Source organism: Myxocyprinus asiaticus, chromosome 31 (genome assembly GCF_019703515.2).
Source record: "Myxocyprinus asiaticus isolate MX2 ecotype Aquarium Trade chromosome 31, UBuf_Myxa_2, whole genome shotgun sequence".
Taxonomy (NCBI): domain Eukaryota; kingdom Metazoa; phylum Chordata; class Actinopteri; order Cypriniformes; family Catostomidae; genus Myxocyprinus; species Myxocyprinus asiaticus.
The window spans coordinates 41,028,448-41,045,709 of NC_059374.1; the positions used below are offsets into that span (position 1 = coordinate 41,028,448).

A 17,262-nucleotide genomic window follows, 5' to 3' on the forward strand; every position below is an offset into this window, starting at 1 on the left:
CCTCTTCTGCCATTTCATTCCTCTGATAAAAAAAAATAAAAAGAATTTTTGCACTGTACATAACAGATTGTATTAGATTTGCACTACCCATGTGTATGTGTATGTATGTATGTGTGTGTCTGTACGTATGTGTATAATAATTTTTTTTTAATTATTATTATCTATGTCTTGCTGCTGTTTTTGTATTGTTTTTATATTGTTGTACACTGGAAGCTCCTGTCACCAAGACAAATTCCTTGTATGTGTAAGCATACTTGGCAATTAAGCTCATTCTGATTCTGATTCTGATAAGTCTAAGTGGTCGTAAAAAAAAAAAAAAAAAAAAAAAAAAAAAAAGCGACACCTTTGGTATTTGTGGTCAAAATTGACCGAGCATTGAAAATGAATGGGAAAGACCAAACCACTTTTTTTTTATCTGTCAAATACAATCAATAAAACAGCAGCAATGCAGAAAAAAAAAAACAGATAGAAATTACAGGGTGAGACTCTAAAACATCCTCAGTGCAAAACATACACACCTACTCACACACATAAACACACACAGACATGAACTGGTGAGACGTTAACACAACGCTTTTATATACATATAATATATATATATATATATATATATATATATATATATATATATATATATATATATATATATATATATATTTATTTATTTATTTGTCAAATAAAACCAATAAATCAGCCACATACACACTCAGAAATTAAGGACCGGGACTATAAGACACTCACAATGCAGAACACACACACACACACACACACACACACACACACACACACACACACAGAGAGAGAGAGAGAGAGAGAGAGAGAGAGAGAGAGAAAGAGAGAGAGAGAGAGAGAACAAGGCATCAATAATTGGAGCTCTACAGCCATCTTTTGGTCATTGTTGGCATTACAAGTCATCTGTTGTTTTCCAGCTGATGACAGCAATCTGACACACTCACACACACACGTTTGCAAAATACATGTTTCAGTTTGAAATTGTGAAATGTTTACTCTGATTCTTCTGTTTTACAATCAGATTGCAATCAGACTTCTGAACTCTTGATCTCTCATAATCAATATACATCAGCACTGCACTTTATTACTCTTACTCTTATATCTCACACCGGACTGTCATAAATTATATTATTATTATATTATGTCTCTCTTAACAACTGACTATCAACCGACAGCCTGAATGTCAATACAGTACAATACTGTACATTCTATATATATACATATATATATACTTTTTTTATATATATATTTTAATTTTTAATTTTTATTGAATAATGTGTATCTATACAGTAAAAAAAACAAAAAAACAAAAAAAAAAAACAGCGTATTGTATACTGTACAGTGTATGTTATTATTTGTATATTGTTGTGTGTAATTATGTGTATATTAGACTTTAAATTGTGTTGTTGTTATTGTAAATTGGTATATGTCTCATCACTGTCATGACTGCTATGTTGATTGGAACTGCACCCAAGAATTTCACACACCATTGCACTTGTGTATATGGTTGTGTGACAAAGTGATTTGATTTGATTGAGTGATTTGATTTTACACTCTAATTGAATTTTCTGAATTTTGCAGTTCATTTCTTTTTCTTGAGTTATTACATTTTTATGTCTGAAATAAATTATTGGTAGAAAAATGCTTATTCTGTGTCCTCTCTTTGTAACACCATGGTCAGGTTTGATGACAAGCACAATGAAATACATTTTAAAACAATAAATTAAACTAAGAATAGTTTGATAATGTCTAAATATATATCCCAATGCATATCTTGTAATAAAAATTATTTGCTTATTTGTACATGCAAATTAATGGTAACATTTAGAAATGTACATATAAATTAAAATAGCATAAAATCCCAAAAGAAATGCAAAATTGTATTGTTCTTATTTCAGGGAAGAATTTTTTTTTTTTTTATCATTATCATCATAAAAAAAGGGTTACACATCTGACCCTTCTGGTCAAAAATGACCGTGACTACCAAAGGAATGTGGCATTTTTTTAATACCATAGGGGAGTTCAGTGTTTTTTTGGATCGTTCTGCTGACGAATTGCCGAATAATATATTTTCAAAACATTTCAGTAGACAAAAAAACTCAAACAACATGAGTTTGGAAAATTATAAATGGTCTAGGAATTTTTGATAGCTTTATTCAGTGCATGTCATTGAAGAGACAGTATATCGGAGACTATTTAGCAGAGACAGACCACTTCTACTAAAATGAATGGGAGAAAGTGGGAGAGGGGGTTCAGCGAAATTGAAACAGCTGATGGCAGCAGGAAGCACCTGCCAGTGTTTGTCGGAAGAGTAGGAGGAACCTGCTGCTGGCAGCCGCCAATTATTAGCATCCAAACAGAGACAGCAGCCATTCTTTTTTTTTTTATTATTGTCAAGGAAAAACATACAAACTTAATAAAAGTAGTACATACAAATATAAGCGAGAAACACCAAATATACAAATATAATGTATTACATACAAAGTTTGACAAAATAATTTAAAGAGGTAGCACAGGTTTACTATCTTAAGGGCTTTGGAGTTCTTTGAAGGTGAAATAGTTTGAATGTATTGCTCGATTTCTTAAAAAAATAAATAAGGGTTTTTAATGACTGAATTTACATCGATCAATGTGAAATTTGGCAAGTAGCAATAATAAATTAATAATAAAATACTCATTCTTTTTTGTTTTGTTGATGCTATAGAAACCAAACAACAAATCCTTAAACAACATTGAGCAACCCAAGAGTAAGTTCTGGTTAATAAACTTACAAAAATCTATCCAAAATAACTGAGTATAAGGACAATACCAAAAGATATGTAGAGCAGTTTCATTAGGGGCACCACAAAAAGAGCAATTCTAATTTAAATCTCTTTAAATGTAAAATCTCTGTAATAATTTAAACGATACTTCCCTTTCTTTGTTAGTTATTATATATTTAAGAGGCAATGTCCATACTTTTTTCCAATCAACATTGTTAACAAAGTTTTCCAAGTATGACACCACATATGGAATTGTTACAAGCTCCTTTTGGAAAAGAGACCTAATTCTAAAGTTACGTGAAGTATGTGATAAAAAGCACAGTTTCCCAACTGGGGTTTCGAGTGGATCTAAAGAGATAGGTGAAAAAATTGGCGATTTAACAGTCTTCCGTAGAAGCATAAGAGCTCCTTTAGGAATTGCATCCATAACAATGGAGAATTCTTTAGGAGTAACTGGGAATTAAATGTATTTAAAAACTCTGTATAGTTTAAAATAAGACCTTCTGAATTAAGTAGTTGGGAGACAGTCAGAAAAAAAATTTCAAACCAATTCTTGCTAAATAAAGACTTGTTTTTATATAACACGTCTCGGTTGATCCAAATAAAATACCGGTGAGGGGAGAAGTTGTGTTTGAAAAATAATGACCATGCAAGTAACATTTGTTTATGGAACTTAGATAAATTGTAAGGGATTTTAGCAATATTATAGTTACAGGTCATAAGAAGGGCAGACCACCTAACCTGGAGAAGTAGCAATTAGGGATAAAATTCCAAATTGAATTTGGATTACACATAAACTGTCTAATCCAACTGATTTTAAAAGTGTTATTTAAAGATGAAAAATCAAGAAAGTTCAGTCCCCCATATTCATTGGTGTTCATTTCTTGACGTAATGAGTTTTGTTTTTCCATACAAAATTAAAGAGGATTTTATCAATTGATCTACATGTTTCTATATCTACATACAGAGAGAGAGCAGCATAAGTAAACCTAGAGATGCCCTCAGCCTTAGCAAGCAATGTTCTGCCTCTCAAAGTTAAGTCTCTCTGCAACCACAAATTGAACCTTCTTTGGGCTTTTTCTTTGACAGGGTTGAAATTCAGAACACATCTGATATCTTGATTTTTAGTGATCACAATGCCTAAATATGCAACTTGAGATTTAACTGGGATATTATAAATGGAAGTTGCTACACAATCCTTAATAGCCAAAAGCTCACATATATTTATGTTTAGATTAAGACCTGAAGCTTTAGAGAATATTTTTATATGATCAATTGCTAGAGGGATTTGGGAAGCATCTCTTAAAAATAAGGTGGTGTCATCCGCTAACTGACTAATAATAATCTGCCTGTCTGCTACAATGATAACTCCAATACTGCTTTCAATTATAGACATTGAAAGTAACTGCACAGACAGTAGAAATAAATAGGGGGAGATGGGACAGCCTTGTCTTACTCCTCTAGACAGGTTAAATGTTGGTGAAGTGCCATTGTTTTTATTTGACTGAGCAGCTACCATTATTTTAAAGGGCTTTAATTACTCTGCAGAACATATCCCCAAAACCAAATCTGTCTAAGGACTTAATAATAAATTGGTGCTCTAATCTAACAAGAGAATAAAGCTGTCCTCATGTATTAATTCTGAATAATCTAATAAATCAATAACTAATCTTATATTGTTGGCTATATGCCTTTTCTTCATGAAACTGGATTGTGTCTCTTCTATTATGGAACCCAGTACAGATTTTAATCTTTTAGAGAACACAAGAGCTAGGATTTTGTAGTCATTGTTAAGCAAGCATACAGGACGACAATTGTCAATTAAAAGTAAATCTTTTTTGGGTTTTGGAATTAGGGTAATTAACCCTTGAGTCAAAGTAGGGGGAAGAGTTTCATTCTGTATGCTTTCTTCAAAGACCTTAAGTAGAAAAGGGGACAGTTCTTTAGAGAATAATTTGTAAAATTCTGCGGTAAGCCTGTCAGTTCCGGGTGATTTATTATTTTTGAGTTCTATAATTGAGTTATTAACCTCTATTAGTGTAATTTCATTGTCGCATAAGTTTCTTTCACTATCTGAGATAGTCTTACAATTTTTAACAAATTCTAAAAATGTACAGGCTGCTGCTTCAGAGTAATTGCAATAGTAAAGGTTACTATAGAAATTAGCACAGAAATGTGCAATTTCTTGTGCATTATTAGTGGCTGTCCCATCAACATTCAGGGTTTCAATTAGTGAGGTTTTTAAGCGACTTTTTTATAATCTGAACAAATGTGCTGAATTGCATTCTCCCATCTCCACCCATTTTTGTCTTGATTTTATGTAGGCACCCTGTGCTCTATAGGTATAGATCTAATTTACATTGCAGCTTAGCATACTCAAGCTTATCAGTTTCAGAAAGCAGCTCAGGGGATTTAAGAGAGAAGGTTGCAATTTTAGAAACCACCTTATTTTCCTCCGCTCTTTTAAGTTTAGCTAAATTACTACCAACTTTTCTAAAATACTTTTATATGTCAAATTTTAAGTTCCCATTAGCAACAATAAGAATTCAATACTAAAGCTCTCCTCCAATGATGCTCTATTAGTAAGATAATATTCTTTTTGACATCTTCAAATTGGAAAAGAGAGTTGTTGAGTTTCCAGTAAGAAGGAATTGAACTGGAATTAAGGGATGCAGAAAGACTAACCCTAAGAGAGATAGCTCTGTGATCTGTAAGAGGTGTTGCATGAATATTGACTGAGTTGAAGCTATCTGCCAGGCTTTGAGAGATAAGCCAATAATCTATTTGAGACTGCTTAGAATGGTCCATGCTGCTCCAAGTATAGAGTCTCTGCTGTGGGTATGTTACTCTCCAGATATCAACAAGGCTAAACTGTGTCACAAAGGCATCCATAATTGGATTTGTAGAGACAGGTTTCCCCCTAGAACTATCCAAATCACTATTTAACATCATATTAAAATCCCCACCAAAAATAAGTAAAGCATTGGAATATTTATTTAACCAGTGCTGTATATTGTTACTTATCTCATCTAGTAAATTGGAGTTTTCTTGAGAAGAATTACATCTGTAAATATTTAAGAGAATTAAGGTGGCCTGACCTAATAAAACCACTAACAAAATAAAATGACCCTTGGGGTCACTAACAAAATGTAATATTTCCCCAGCAAAATTGTTTTTCAGAATAGCAACACCTGCCGATCACTCTGTGCCATGAGACATCCAAACATCGCTGCCCCACTAGGATTTCCAAAATTTAGTATCATCCTGAGTGGAGTGGGTTTCTTGAAAAAAAACAAAAGTCTCACCCGTGCTTCTTAACAAACAAAAAAAGTGCTTTGCGCTTCACATTGTTTCTTAGCCCTCTGGCATTGAGAGAAATGAACGAAAATGACATTATTAAAATGAACGACAATGAACAGTTATGAACAGGTATCAAAACAAAGGCATAAAGTCAAAATTGACTAAAAGATCAAAATGAAAATCAAAGAAGCAGAGCTCAAATCACCGTTGCTAAAGTCTGGAAGCTCAACTGTAATATGTGGTGTTCTTAGGGCCCCTGAAAACGCAAACTATGGTAATTAAAATAATAATTTTGTGGATTTCATGGTTTTACTATGCAAATGTCATACTTTAACTTTGGGTTTACTATAGTAATATTGTGGTAACACTTTAAAATAAGGTTACATTTGTTAACATTAGTTAACAACATTAGTTAACATGAACTAACAATGAATAATACTTTTACAGCATTTATTAATATTGGTTAATGTTCATTTCAACACATGATTTTTTAAAATGCAATATGAACTAACATTATCAATGAAACATTTTATTTTAATGAACTAACATTAAAAAAGATTAATAAAAACTGTAAAAATATTGTGTTCATTGTTAGTTAATGATACATAATGCATTAACAAATGTTACATTAAGATAAAGTGCTACCGATATTGTGGACTGTAGTAACTAGTTTTTGGTGGAAAACATGTTTTTTTTTTTATTTATAGCCTAGTAATATTGCTGTAGGCTAACCTTTATTATTATTATTATTTATTTATTTATTTTTTTGCCAGAACACATGGTTTTAATATGGTATGCTGTATCCACATAGTTACCATGGTTTTATTATAGATTAACCATGGTTAATCTTGTGGTTACTATAGTTTTACTACAAATACCATGGTATTTGTAGTAAAATAAAATAAAACAAACACACAAAATTATGATTTTTATCACCCTAGTTTTTGTTTTCCTGTATTAGTACAATGATTTTACTACAAATATCAAGATTAAAATATGGTTGTTTTAGGAAAACCTTGGTACATTTTTTGTTCAGAAAAAAAAAAAAAAAAAAAAAATGTTTTCCTCTAAGGGGCTCCGTGCAGAACTGTCAACAGTATGATGGGAACAAAAATTAACCATTAAATTAATCAAAAGTCATTTAGAAATGTTGCCAACACTTTCTATAAGTAATCTGCATTTTAATCAAGACCTCAATTTTAGCTGTTCTTCAAGTCAAACGACAATCCCCAGTCTTGATTTAAAATATAAAAATGTGTGAAAGAAAGAACTGAAGCCAAAGACGACAATCAAAAAGCACTGTTTTATTTTAAAACATTTTTACCTTTCAGTGATATATAACATTAGCGCTTTTATTATGGAGGAGGAAGAAACTACTTCCGCTGAAGCATGCTATTGATTGGCGGCTGACCAATAAGCCCCTCCCACTTATGGCTTTTTTTGGCTAGTACTTCCTAATGCCAGTCGGCTGTAGAAAGGAAGTCCCGCCTTAAAAGTAAAAGAGCCAATCACCTTTTAGATACAAATATCGCCTGTCATTCAACTCCAAAACACGCATGCGCATTAGCTATACAAGCCAGGAAAATTGCGTTTTTTTTTTTTTTTTTTATCATAATCGAAGGTAAAAAAAAAAAAAAAAAAGCACAATTTATTATACCAGTGTTGTCAGATTTTACTGCTTATTTGAAATATGTTATTTGATCGTAATCTTGACCAACCGTTTCGGAGATTTCGGTCTTTCCCCATTTCAGTAGATTGGAGCTGCACTTGTATGCCGCTTGTTTACATAGAAAAATAGCTGCCCGAGAGCGTTCCCAAGATGCCGCCGAGTGGACTAACTTGATCAAAAGACTGTATCATATCTTAAGCAAAACACATAAAAGCGGTTTTATATTTAAGAAATATCACAGTCACATAAGCAAGAGTGTTGTTTTGTATATCAGCTGTAGGTACCAGCATGTCTCGAAAAAGTAAATAATACAAAATCACTTACGTTTCAGTCCAAAATTGGTCAGATTAGCTAAAGCATCAAACACAACTCGCTCTCTGCACAACTCACATACTCTGATTTGAACTCGTGCTGTTTAGTTCGTAAAAGAATCAGTATTATTTAATGAATCTTTTCATTCTCGTTCACTTCCATTGTTTCGGTGGTGAACGACTCCTTGTTTTTAAACGAATCATTTAATTCTTGAGTGACTCACAAAAACAAAGAAACGGAGAGACAAAAAGGGTGAATTCAATCGAAAGTGATCATCCCTATACCCTACTCACTATGAAGGGCAGAGCTCTTGATGTGGGCACTCTGAAGGGAGCATGGCATTGCTGTATGAATGTACCCTTTGCTAACAGTCTTATGGAAGCTTCTTCGTTAAATAATAATAATAATTTTCTTACTTTCGTTTGAAAGACACTTCGAGTGGCGTCACCTTCCCGCAGTTACTTCAAGGGCGCAAAACTGTCATTTGGGCAACACCCAAAGAAAGCGTCCGGAACTGTTTTATAAGACAAAATATATAATAAAAGTATTTTGAGTCTGCACACTAATATTAAATATAAAATGTGACCTGCATGGTACACGTTTTGCAAGCTGCTTTGCTTATAAGACAGATATAAATGATGTTAATGTAACTTATTCAAGCAATTAGTACTGATGGGAAGAATTTTAATAGAGATATCTTGAATCAAAATTCTTACTAGTGAATATTTCTTTACAGATATCAAAAATGCGTATGCAAATTGCCTCTTTGCTATGCCTCGCCTTAAAAACCCATCTCTTTGGTTAGAAACCAAAGATTTGTTAATGTTTCAGTGTTGTTTCAGGGATATTTCTCCCCAAAATGAAAATTCTCTCATCATTTACTCTCTTTCAATCAAGTGTATGACTTTCTTTTTCTGATGATTTTTAGAATAATATTTCTGTGCTGTAGTCCTCACAATGCAAGTGAACGGGTACTAACATTTTGAAGCTCCAAAAAGCACATAAAGGCATCATAAATGTAATCCATAAGTAATAACTCTGCTATGTTAATCCATCCATTGCATGTGAATGGTGACCAGACCTTTAAAACTCCGAAAACCATATTAAATAAATAATATGTAACTAAATCTCAACATGTACAGTGCCCAAAGAAAACCTTCATACCCCTTTGGAATGGTCAATTTTTATTTTTTTTTTTGTCTTCCAGCCTGAAATCAAAATCTATTAAAACAATTTTTTCCTGATTTATTTACAAATTTTGTCATACAATATTCAAGTAACAAACAAAATAAAATAATGCAACAGTTCCAAAAATGTATAAAAGAAAAACTAGAAGCACAGGGTTTGAAAAGTGATTATACCCCTGGATTTCATACTTCATAGAGCTACCTTTTGATTTAATGACAGCCATCAGTCTGTTTGGATACATCTCTACTAGCTTCAAGCACATAGATTTGGGAATATTTGCCCATTCTTCCTTGCAGAATTGTTTGAGTTCAGTCAAATTGCGGAGCGAGCGGCGATGGACTGCCCTCTTCAAATACATCCACAGGCTTTCTATTGGATTTAGGTCAGGACTCTCGAGGACTTTGACTTTCCCATCCTTAAGCCACTGCATTGTTTTTTTGGTGGAGTGTTTACGGTTATTGTTGTGCTGAAATGTGAACGACCTGCCCATCTTCAATTGTCGAACTGATGGCCACAGATTTTACATGGCAGCATCCATTTTCCCTTCAATCCTGTTGCCCAATTGCCCTGTCCCAGCTGAAGAGAAAAACCCCCACAACATAGACTTAATATGGCACTTTTTCAGAAGAGGTTTCTTTCTTGCCACCCTGCCATACAGGCCAGCTTTGTGTAAAGCTTGGGAGATTGTTGTCACATGCACAGAATGATCAATCTCAGCCATATGGGCTTGTAAATCCTTCAAAGTTGCCTTTGGCCTCTTAATAGCTTCCCTGATCAATATCCTCATGGCACAGTCATCAAGTTTGGAGGGACGGCCTGATCTAGGCAAGGTTTTGGTGGTGCCGTGTGCTTTCCACTTAGTGCTCTGTATGGTACTCAGTGGGATAGTTAAAGTCTTTGAAACATTTTTGTACTATTCTCCTAACCTGTTCCTTTCCACAATTTTATCCCAGAGCACTTTTGAAAACACCTTTCCCCCCCTCCCCTTTTCTCATCAATTTGGAATGCCCAATTCCCAATGCGCTCCAAGTCCTCGTGGTGGCGTAGTGACTCACCTCAATCCGGGTGGCGGAGGATGGATCTCAGTTGCCTCCGCGTCTGAGACAGTCAATCCACGCATCTTATCACGTGGCTTGGTGAGCGCATTACCGCAGCACATGTGGAGGCGTGACATGCTATTCTCTGTGTCGTCACACCACGCACAACTCACCAAGCACCCCAGTGAGAGTGAGAACCACACATTATAGCGACCACGAGGAGTTTACCCCATGTGACTCTAGCCTCCCTAGCAACCGGGCCAATTTGGTTGCTTAGGAGACCTGGCTGGAGTCACTCAGCACGCCCTGGATTTGAACTTGCGACTCCAGGGGTGGTAGACAGCGTCAATACTCGCCGAGCTACCCAGGCCCCCCGATCAGCCAAAACACTAATATTCTGTAGGTCTCCCTCATGCCGCCAAAACAGCGCCAACCCGCATTGCAGAACCCGCATCTGGTTTGAGTATTTCTATAACTGCTGATGTCCTGTGATTTTCACACACAACAGTCTCAAGAATTTACTCTGAATGGCATTAAAAACAAAAAACATCCAGTAAGCGGCAGTTCTGTGGATGGAAACGCCGTGTTGATGAGAGAGGTCAGTGAATGGCCAGACTGGTTCAAACTGACAAAGTCTACAGTAACTCAGATAATCCATCTGTACAATTGTAGTGAGCAGAATATCATCTCTGGATGCTATTCTGAGATGCGGGTTGGCGCTCTTTTAGCAGCACGAGGGGGACCTACACAATATTAGGCAGGTGGTTTTAATGTTGTGGCTGCTTGGTGTATATATATATTACACACATACACACAAACACGGTTGTGCTCAAAAGTTTGCACATCCTGGCAGAAATTGTGAAATTTTGGCATTGATTTTGAAAATATGACCGATCATGTCTTTTATTTAAGAATAGTGATCATATGAAGCCATTTATTATCACATAGTTGTTTGGCTTCTTTTTAAATCATAATGATAACAGAAATCACCCAAATGGCCCTGATCAAGTTTACATACCCTTGAATGTTTGGCCTTGTTACAGACACACAAGGCAACACACACAGGTTTAAATGGCAATTAAAGGTTAATTTCCCACACCTGTGGCTTATTAAATTGTAATTAGTGTCTGTGTATAAATAGTCAATGAGTTTGTTAGCTCTCATGTGGATGCACTGAGCAGGCTAGATACTGAGCCATGGGGAGCAGAAAAGAACTGTCAAAAGACCTGCGTAACAAGGTAATGGAAATTTATAAAGATGGAAAAGGATATAAAAAGATATCCAAAGCCTTGAAAATGCCAGTCAGTACTGTTCAATCACTTATTAAGAAGTGGAAAATTCAGGGATCTCTTGATACCAAGCCAAGGTCAGGTAGACCAAGACAGATTTCAGCCACAACTGCCAGAAGAATTGTTCGGGATACAGCAAATAAAGGTGAAGGTTCTGGAGTGGCCATCACAGTCTCCTGACCTTAATATCATCGAGCCACTCTGGGGAGATCTCAAACGTGCGGTTCATGCAAGACGACCAAAGACTTTGCATGACCTGGAGGCATTTTGCCAAGACAAATGGGCAGCTATACCACCTGCAAGAATTTGGGGCCTCATAGACAACTATTACAAAAGACTGCACGCTGTCATTGATGCTAAAGGGGGCAATACTCAGTATTAAGAACTAAGGGTATGCAGACTTTTGAACAGGGGTCATTTCATTTTTTTCTTTGTTGCCATGTTTTGTTTTATGATTGTGCCATTCTGTTATAACCTACAGTTGAATATGAATCCCATAAGAAATAAAAGAAATGCGTTTTGCTTGCTCACTCATGTTTTCTTTAAAAACGGTACATATATTACCAATTCTCCAAGGGTATGCAAACTTTTGAGCACAACTGTATATTTAATACTCTTACTACATACTCTACACACACAGAGAGTATACACTACAAAAACATTGATAAAATGAAGCGCTAGGTTTAAACTGACATCCTCTGGTTGGCGATCATGTAGCTACAATGCCTAATGTTTGCAACAGTACAATATTAGCTAGCTTTGTGTGTTAATGTGACTAACCTTTGAGAATATTTTCTTCTTTAAGTTTCTGCGGTGGGTGCCGTCATGTTTCGTGGGACTCATATCACATTTCGGGGTTTATAAGGAAATACATCAAATTCTATGATAAGGGACCGATCGATCATGACACATGGGTAAATGTGAAGTGGATGTAATAACTATTAATATCTTAAAGGAAAAATTTGTTTTAAGTTTAAAAGACTCTTTTTTTTGAGATATTCACGAGTCCTTTGTTTCGAGTGGAGTCAAGTCTGAAGTCATTTTAGGTCGAGTCTGAAGTCTATTAAAACGAGACTAGTGCGACTCGAGTCCGAGTCTCTAACTCAAGTCTCCATTTCTGGTTGGAGTTATGCATACCAACGGACAAGGGTCTGTTTTTATGATTGAAAGGAAATGCGAAGCGGTACGAGAAACTCAGAAGCTTATCAGCTTCCATTTCAAAGCTATGAGGGCTTCACTCCAGTGTGAATTCTCATGTGTCTATTAAGATTTGATTTATATCTGTAACTCATTCCACATTGAAAGCATGTGAAAGGTTTCTCTCCACTGTGAAGTCTCATGTGCTTCTTAAGATTACTTGTACATGCAAACTTCTTTTCACACTGAGCGCAGTTGTAAGGTTTTTCTCCAGTGTGAATTATCATGTGTCTATTAAGATCTGATTTAGATTTGAAACCCTTTCCACACTGCTGACATGTGTGAGGTTTCTCTCCAGTGTGAATTCTTAAATGCATCTTAAGGGTATCTTTACGCGTGTAAGTCTTTCCACACTCAGGGCAGATGAAAGAGGTTTCAGCTTCTGTATTTCGAGTTCTCTCTTGTGAGAAATTAATTTCCATCTGTGAGCAGCTAAAATAGTTTTCTTCTGTTTTGAAGTTATGATTCTCCTCCACTTCATTCAGTTCTTGACTCTCCTCTTTCACTTCAATCAGATCTAAAATAAACATATTAAATGACCAAAAATCAATTCATGAGGGACAAATGTAAAAATAAAAGTGAATCCTGATTTAATAGCAGAAGGTGAAGTATCAGGGTAAGTATCTGATGATCTTAGAAGGTTAATTCAGTCACTCTCAATCAGGAAGACAACTGCAATAAAATCTTATGATCTGTTGCTCTATTGTCTGTTATTTCACAGTTCCTCTGATTTTCTAACTACAGACACTAAATCTGGTGAAGTTTTGTAACATTATGACAATAATGAAGATTCAAGAATGGACACCAACCTATTTGTTCCTCAGTATCTTCATGTTTTATTCTGGATGATTCTGGATAACTCATGTCTTCTCTCTCTTCTTTAACAAACTCCATCTTCACCATAGTATATCACACAGATTTCAGTTCTTCCTGCTGGTCTGAAGAACTTCTCTTGTAGGATGATGGGAATATTCACAGTATTTATTGGTAAATTGTTGTGGGAGTGGCTTCAATGAAGGTGTGAACTGTGACGGAGCCCCAAAGGACGAGATCTACCAAAATCAAAAATGCAACATTAAGTATTTTGTTAATTTTCTAAATTTTATTCCCACAGTTATTTTTTGTTTGACATTTATTCCTCAGGGTTCCCTGAGCATTTTGCCATCCGACCCGGAACGCTTCGCTGACAGCACCTTTAAATATCGATCTGTTTCTCACCCACACCTATCATATTGCTTCAGAAGACATGGATTAAACCACTGGAGTTGTATGAATTATTTTATGCTGCCTTTGTGCTTTCTGGACCTTCAAAGTTCTGGTCACTGTTCACTTGCATTGTGTGGACCTACAGAGCCAAGATATTCATCTAAAAATCTTTGTGTGCAAGGTTGCAGCTGGTTTGCCAGAACTCTAGATTTTTTGTAAGGGAGGCTAATTGTCATTGGTAATTTAAAATAATTAGTATTTTAGACTATTCTAACTGTATTTGGCATCAGAAATATAAAAATCCAACTAGTAAATACATACATTATTTGTGTAGACTATTAATATGAATCAATCAATTTGTGTAGATTTTAGAAGGCAGCGGTTCTACTTCATGAAACAGATTAAATGGTTGTGTGTTTAAACAAACATTAACAAAGTTTTTTTTTTTTTTAACTTAAGTGGCGTTTACGCTGACTGAGGTATTTAGTGAAGGAAAATAACCTTAAATCATAACAGCAAACAGTGACGAATTACAATCAGCCAACAATCGAAATGGGGAATATTTAAACAAATGAATAAAACCGCTTGTCATAAAGATCTCTCTCTAAACTGGTTGAATTTTTGCTTGTTCAAACACAAATCAGCACCAAAGGATGCAAAAATTTTATGTTAAAACATCACATCTCTCAACACAAATAGACCTTATTCACAGAAGTGCCATCTTTGGCTGTGAGGGATAGATGTACAGTCTCTTCAATGGGTACAGTTGTTTTAACCCTCCTATGTTATTCCATCATTTTTGACTGAAATACATTTTTAAAAGTTAATAAAAATGGTTTCCTTTATCTGAACAATACAAGACTTGGTGACTTGTACTCAAATTGCTATCTGAACATATAAAAAAAAAAAAAAAAAAAAAAAAAAAAAAAATGGGCTCGATTCGATAAGTGGTTGTTAAAAAAAAAGACGACGACACCTTTGGTATTCGTGGTCAAAATTGACCGACTATAGAAAATGAAAAGACCAAACCATTTTTTTATATCTGTCAAATACAATCAATAAATCAGCAACAATGCAGAAAAAAAAAAAAAAAGACAGAAATTACAGGGTGAGACTAAAACATTCTCAGTGCAAAACATACCCACCCACTCTCTCTCACACACACACACACACACACACACAAACTGGTGAGACTTTTTTTTTACATTTGTCCTATAAAACCAACAAATCAGCCACAATGCTAAACAAACACTCAGAAATGAAGGGGCGAGACTATAAGACATTCACAATGCAGAACACACACACACACACACACACACACACACACACACACACACACACACACGTTTGCAAAATACATTGAAGTTGAAACTGTGAAATGTTTACTCTGATTCTTCTGTTTTATACTCTAATGGAATTTTCAGAATTTTGCAGTTCACTTCTGTTTCTTGATGTTCATTTTCTTGACATTATTATGCACTGAGTTATTACATTTTTATGTTTGAAATAAATTATTGGTAGAAAATGCTTATTCTGTGTCTTCTTTGTAACACCATGGTCAGGTTTGATGACAAACATAATGAAATAAATTGCCAAAACTCAAATCAATTTTAAAATGCTAAACTCTGACAAATGATAGTTTGATAATGTCTAAATATATATTCAAATGCATATTTTGTGATAAAATCTAAAATTAGGTTACAAGCCATCAGACTACACAGGTGGCTACAGCATCTACTGGCTGTTACTGGCATGACATGGTTTAAGTCATGTTATTTATATTTTGTTCACCAGATGGCAGCAATCTGCATCCAATTTGTGTCATATTCTCATATTTTCTTCATGTTTCAACTTACAGTAGTTTCTAATTATAATTTTTTTTTATTTGATTATTTGTACATGCTAATTAATGGTAACATTTCGAAATGTACGTGTAAATAAAATCAAAATAAATGCATAATTGTATTGTTCTTATTTCAGAGAAGAAAAATGTTTATCAATTAAAAAAAGAAAAAAGGGGGTTACACATCTGACCCTTCTGGTCAAAAATGACCGCGACTACCAAATGAATGTGGCATTTTTTTTAATACCATAGGAGAGTTACATTTTTTTGGATCGTTCTGCTGACAAAACACCAAATAATAATATATTTTCAAAACATTTCAGTAGACAAAAAACTAAAACATGAGTTGTGGAAATTATAAATGGTCTAGGATCTTTTTCATAGCTTTATTCAGTGCATGTCATTGAAGAGACAGTATATCGGAGACTATTTAGCAGTGACGGACCACTTCTATTAAAATGAATGGGAGAAAGTAGGAGAGGGGGTTCAGCCAAAAAAAAAAAAAATAAAAAAATAAAAAAAAAAAAAACAGCTGATGGCAGCAGGAAGTGCCTGCCAGTGTTTGTTGGAAGAGGAGGAGGAACCTGCTGCTGGCAGCCGCCAATTAAAAAAGTCCAAACAGAGACAGCAGATATTCACTGAACTCCCAGAGTAACGAATGACAACAGCAAACAGACACATTTCTCAACATTATGTTAGCAGTTGAGTTTGTATTATAAAATAATAATAGCATTTGATAGCATTTGTGTTATTATTAATTGTATCCTTAAGATTATTTAAAATTACAGCAGCATTACACAATGTGAAACTGAGCTTGAAATGTTTGCATGCAGCAGAAAATATAGGGTTAAATAAATGTCAAATGGACAACAAAATATTTTGTCATTCACACAACATTTATAGTATTCCTATTTATGTATGATATAAACTACATAACTAATACAAAAGGCGTTTGTGCCCAATATTAATATATTTTATGGTCTAAGAAAGATGAGGAAAGGCAAATATTAACAAAACACTTTTGATCCTTGAAAACAATGATTCAATTTTGTTTTAGACTTATGAATTTAAGGATTAGTAAATTGAAGTCAGAAGTTTACATACACTTAAGTCATTAAAACAAATTTTTGAACCACTCCACAGATTCAATATTAGCAAACTATAGTTTTGGCAAGTCATTTAGGACATCTACTTTGTGTATGACATGAGTAATTTTTCCAACAATTGTTTATAGACAGACTGTTTCACTTTTAATTGACTATATCACAATTCCAGTGGGTCAGAAGTTTACATACACTAAGTTAACTGTGCCTTTAAGCAGCTTGGATAATTCCAGAAAATGTCAAGCCTTTAGCCAATTAGCTTCTGATAGGTGTACTGAATTGGAGGTGTACCTGTGGATGTATTTTAAGGCCTACCTTCAAACTCAGTGCTTCTTTGCTTGACA

At 34.6% G+C, this 17,262-nt stretch overlaps 2 protein-coding genes across 4 annotated transcripts in view; both read right to left on the minus strand.

The window, feature by feature from the left end:
- LOC127422613 (gastrula zinc finger protein XlCGF8.2DB-like) overlaps nt 1-17,262 on the minus strand; it is an 88,892-nt gene that overhangs the window by 65,828 nt on the left and 5,802 nt on the right. The window contains exons 2-3 of one of the 3 annotated variants that reach the window (XM_051666336.1): nt 13,576-13,818; nt 9,201-13,283 (exon numbers count right to left, since the gene is read on the minus strand). In XM_051666336.1, coding sequence (XP_051522296.1) covers nt 12,793-13,283; nt 13,576-13,669 — 585 coding nt within the window. In that variant the 5' untranslated portion in view covers nt 13,670-13,818 and the 3' untranslated portion in view covers nt 9,201-12,792. Of the gene's footprint in view, nt 1-8,067; nt 8,272-9,200; nt 13,284-13,575; nt 13,819-17,262 lie in introns of those variants that run through there. The other 2 variants (XM_051666334.1, XM_051666333.1) reach the window with 2 other exon arrangements.
- Nucleotides 1-17,262, minus strand: part of LOC127422617 (oocyte zinc finger protein XlCOF19-like) — a 63,246-nt gene that overhangs the window by 25,993 nt on the left and 19,991 nt on the right. The window lies entirely within an intron of this gene.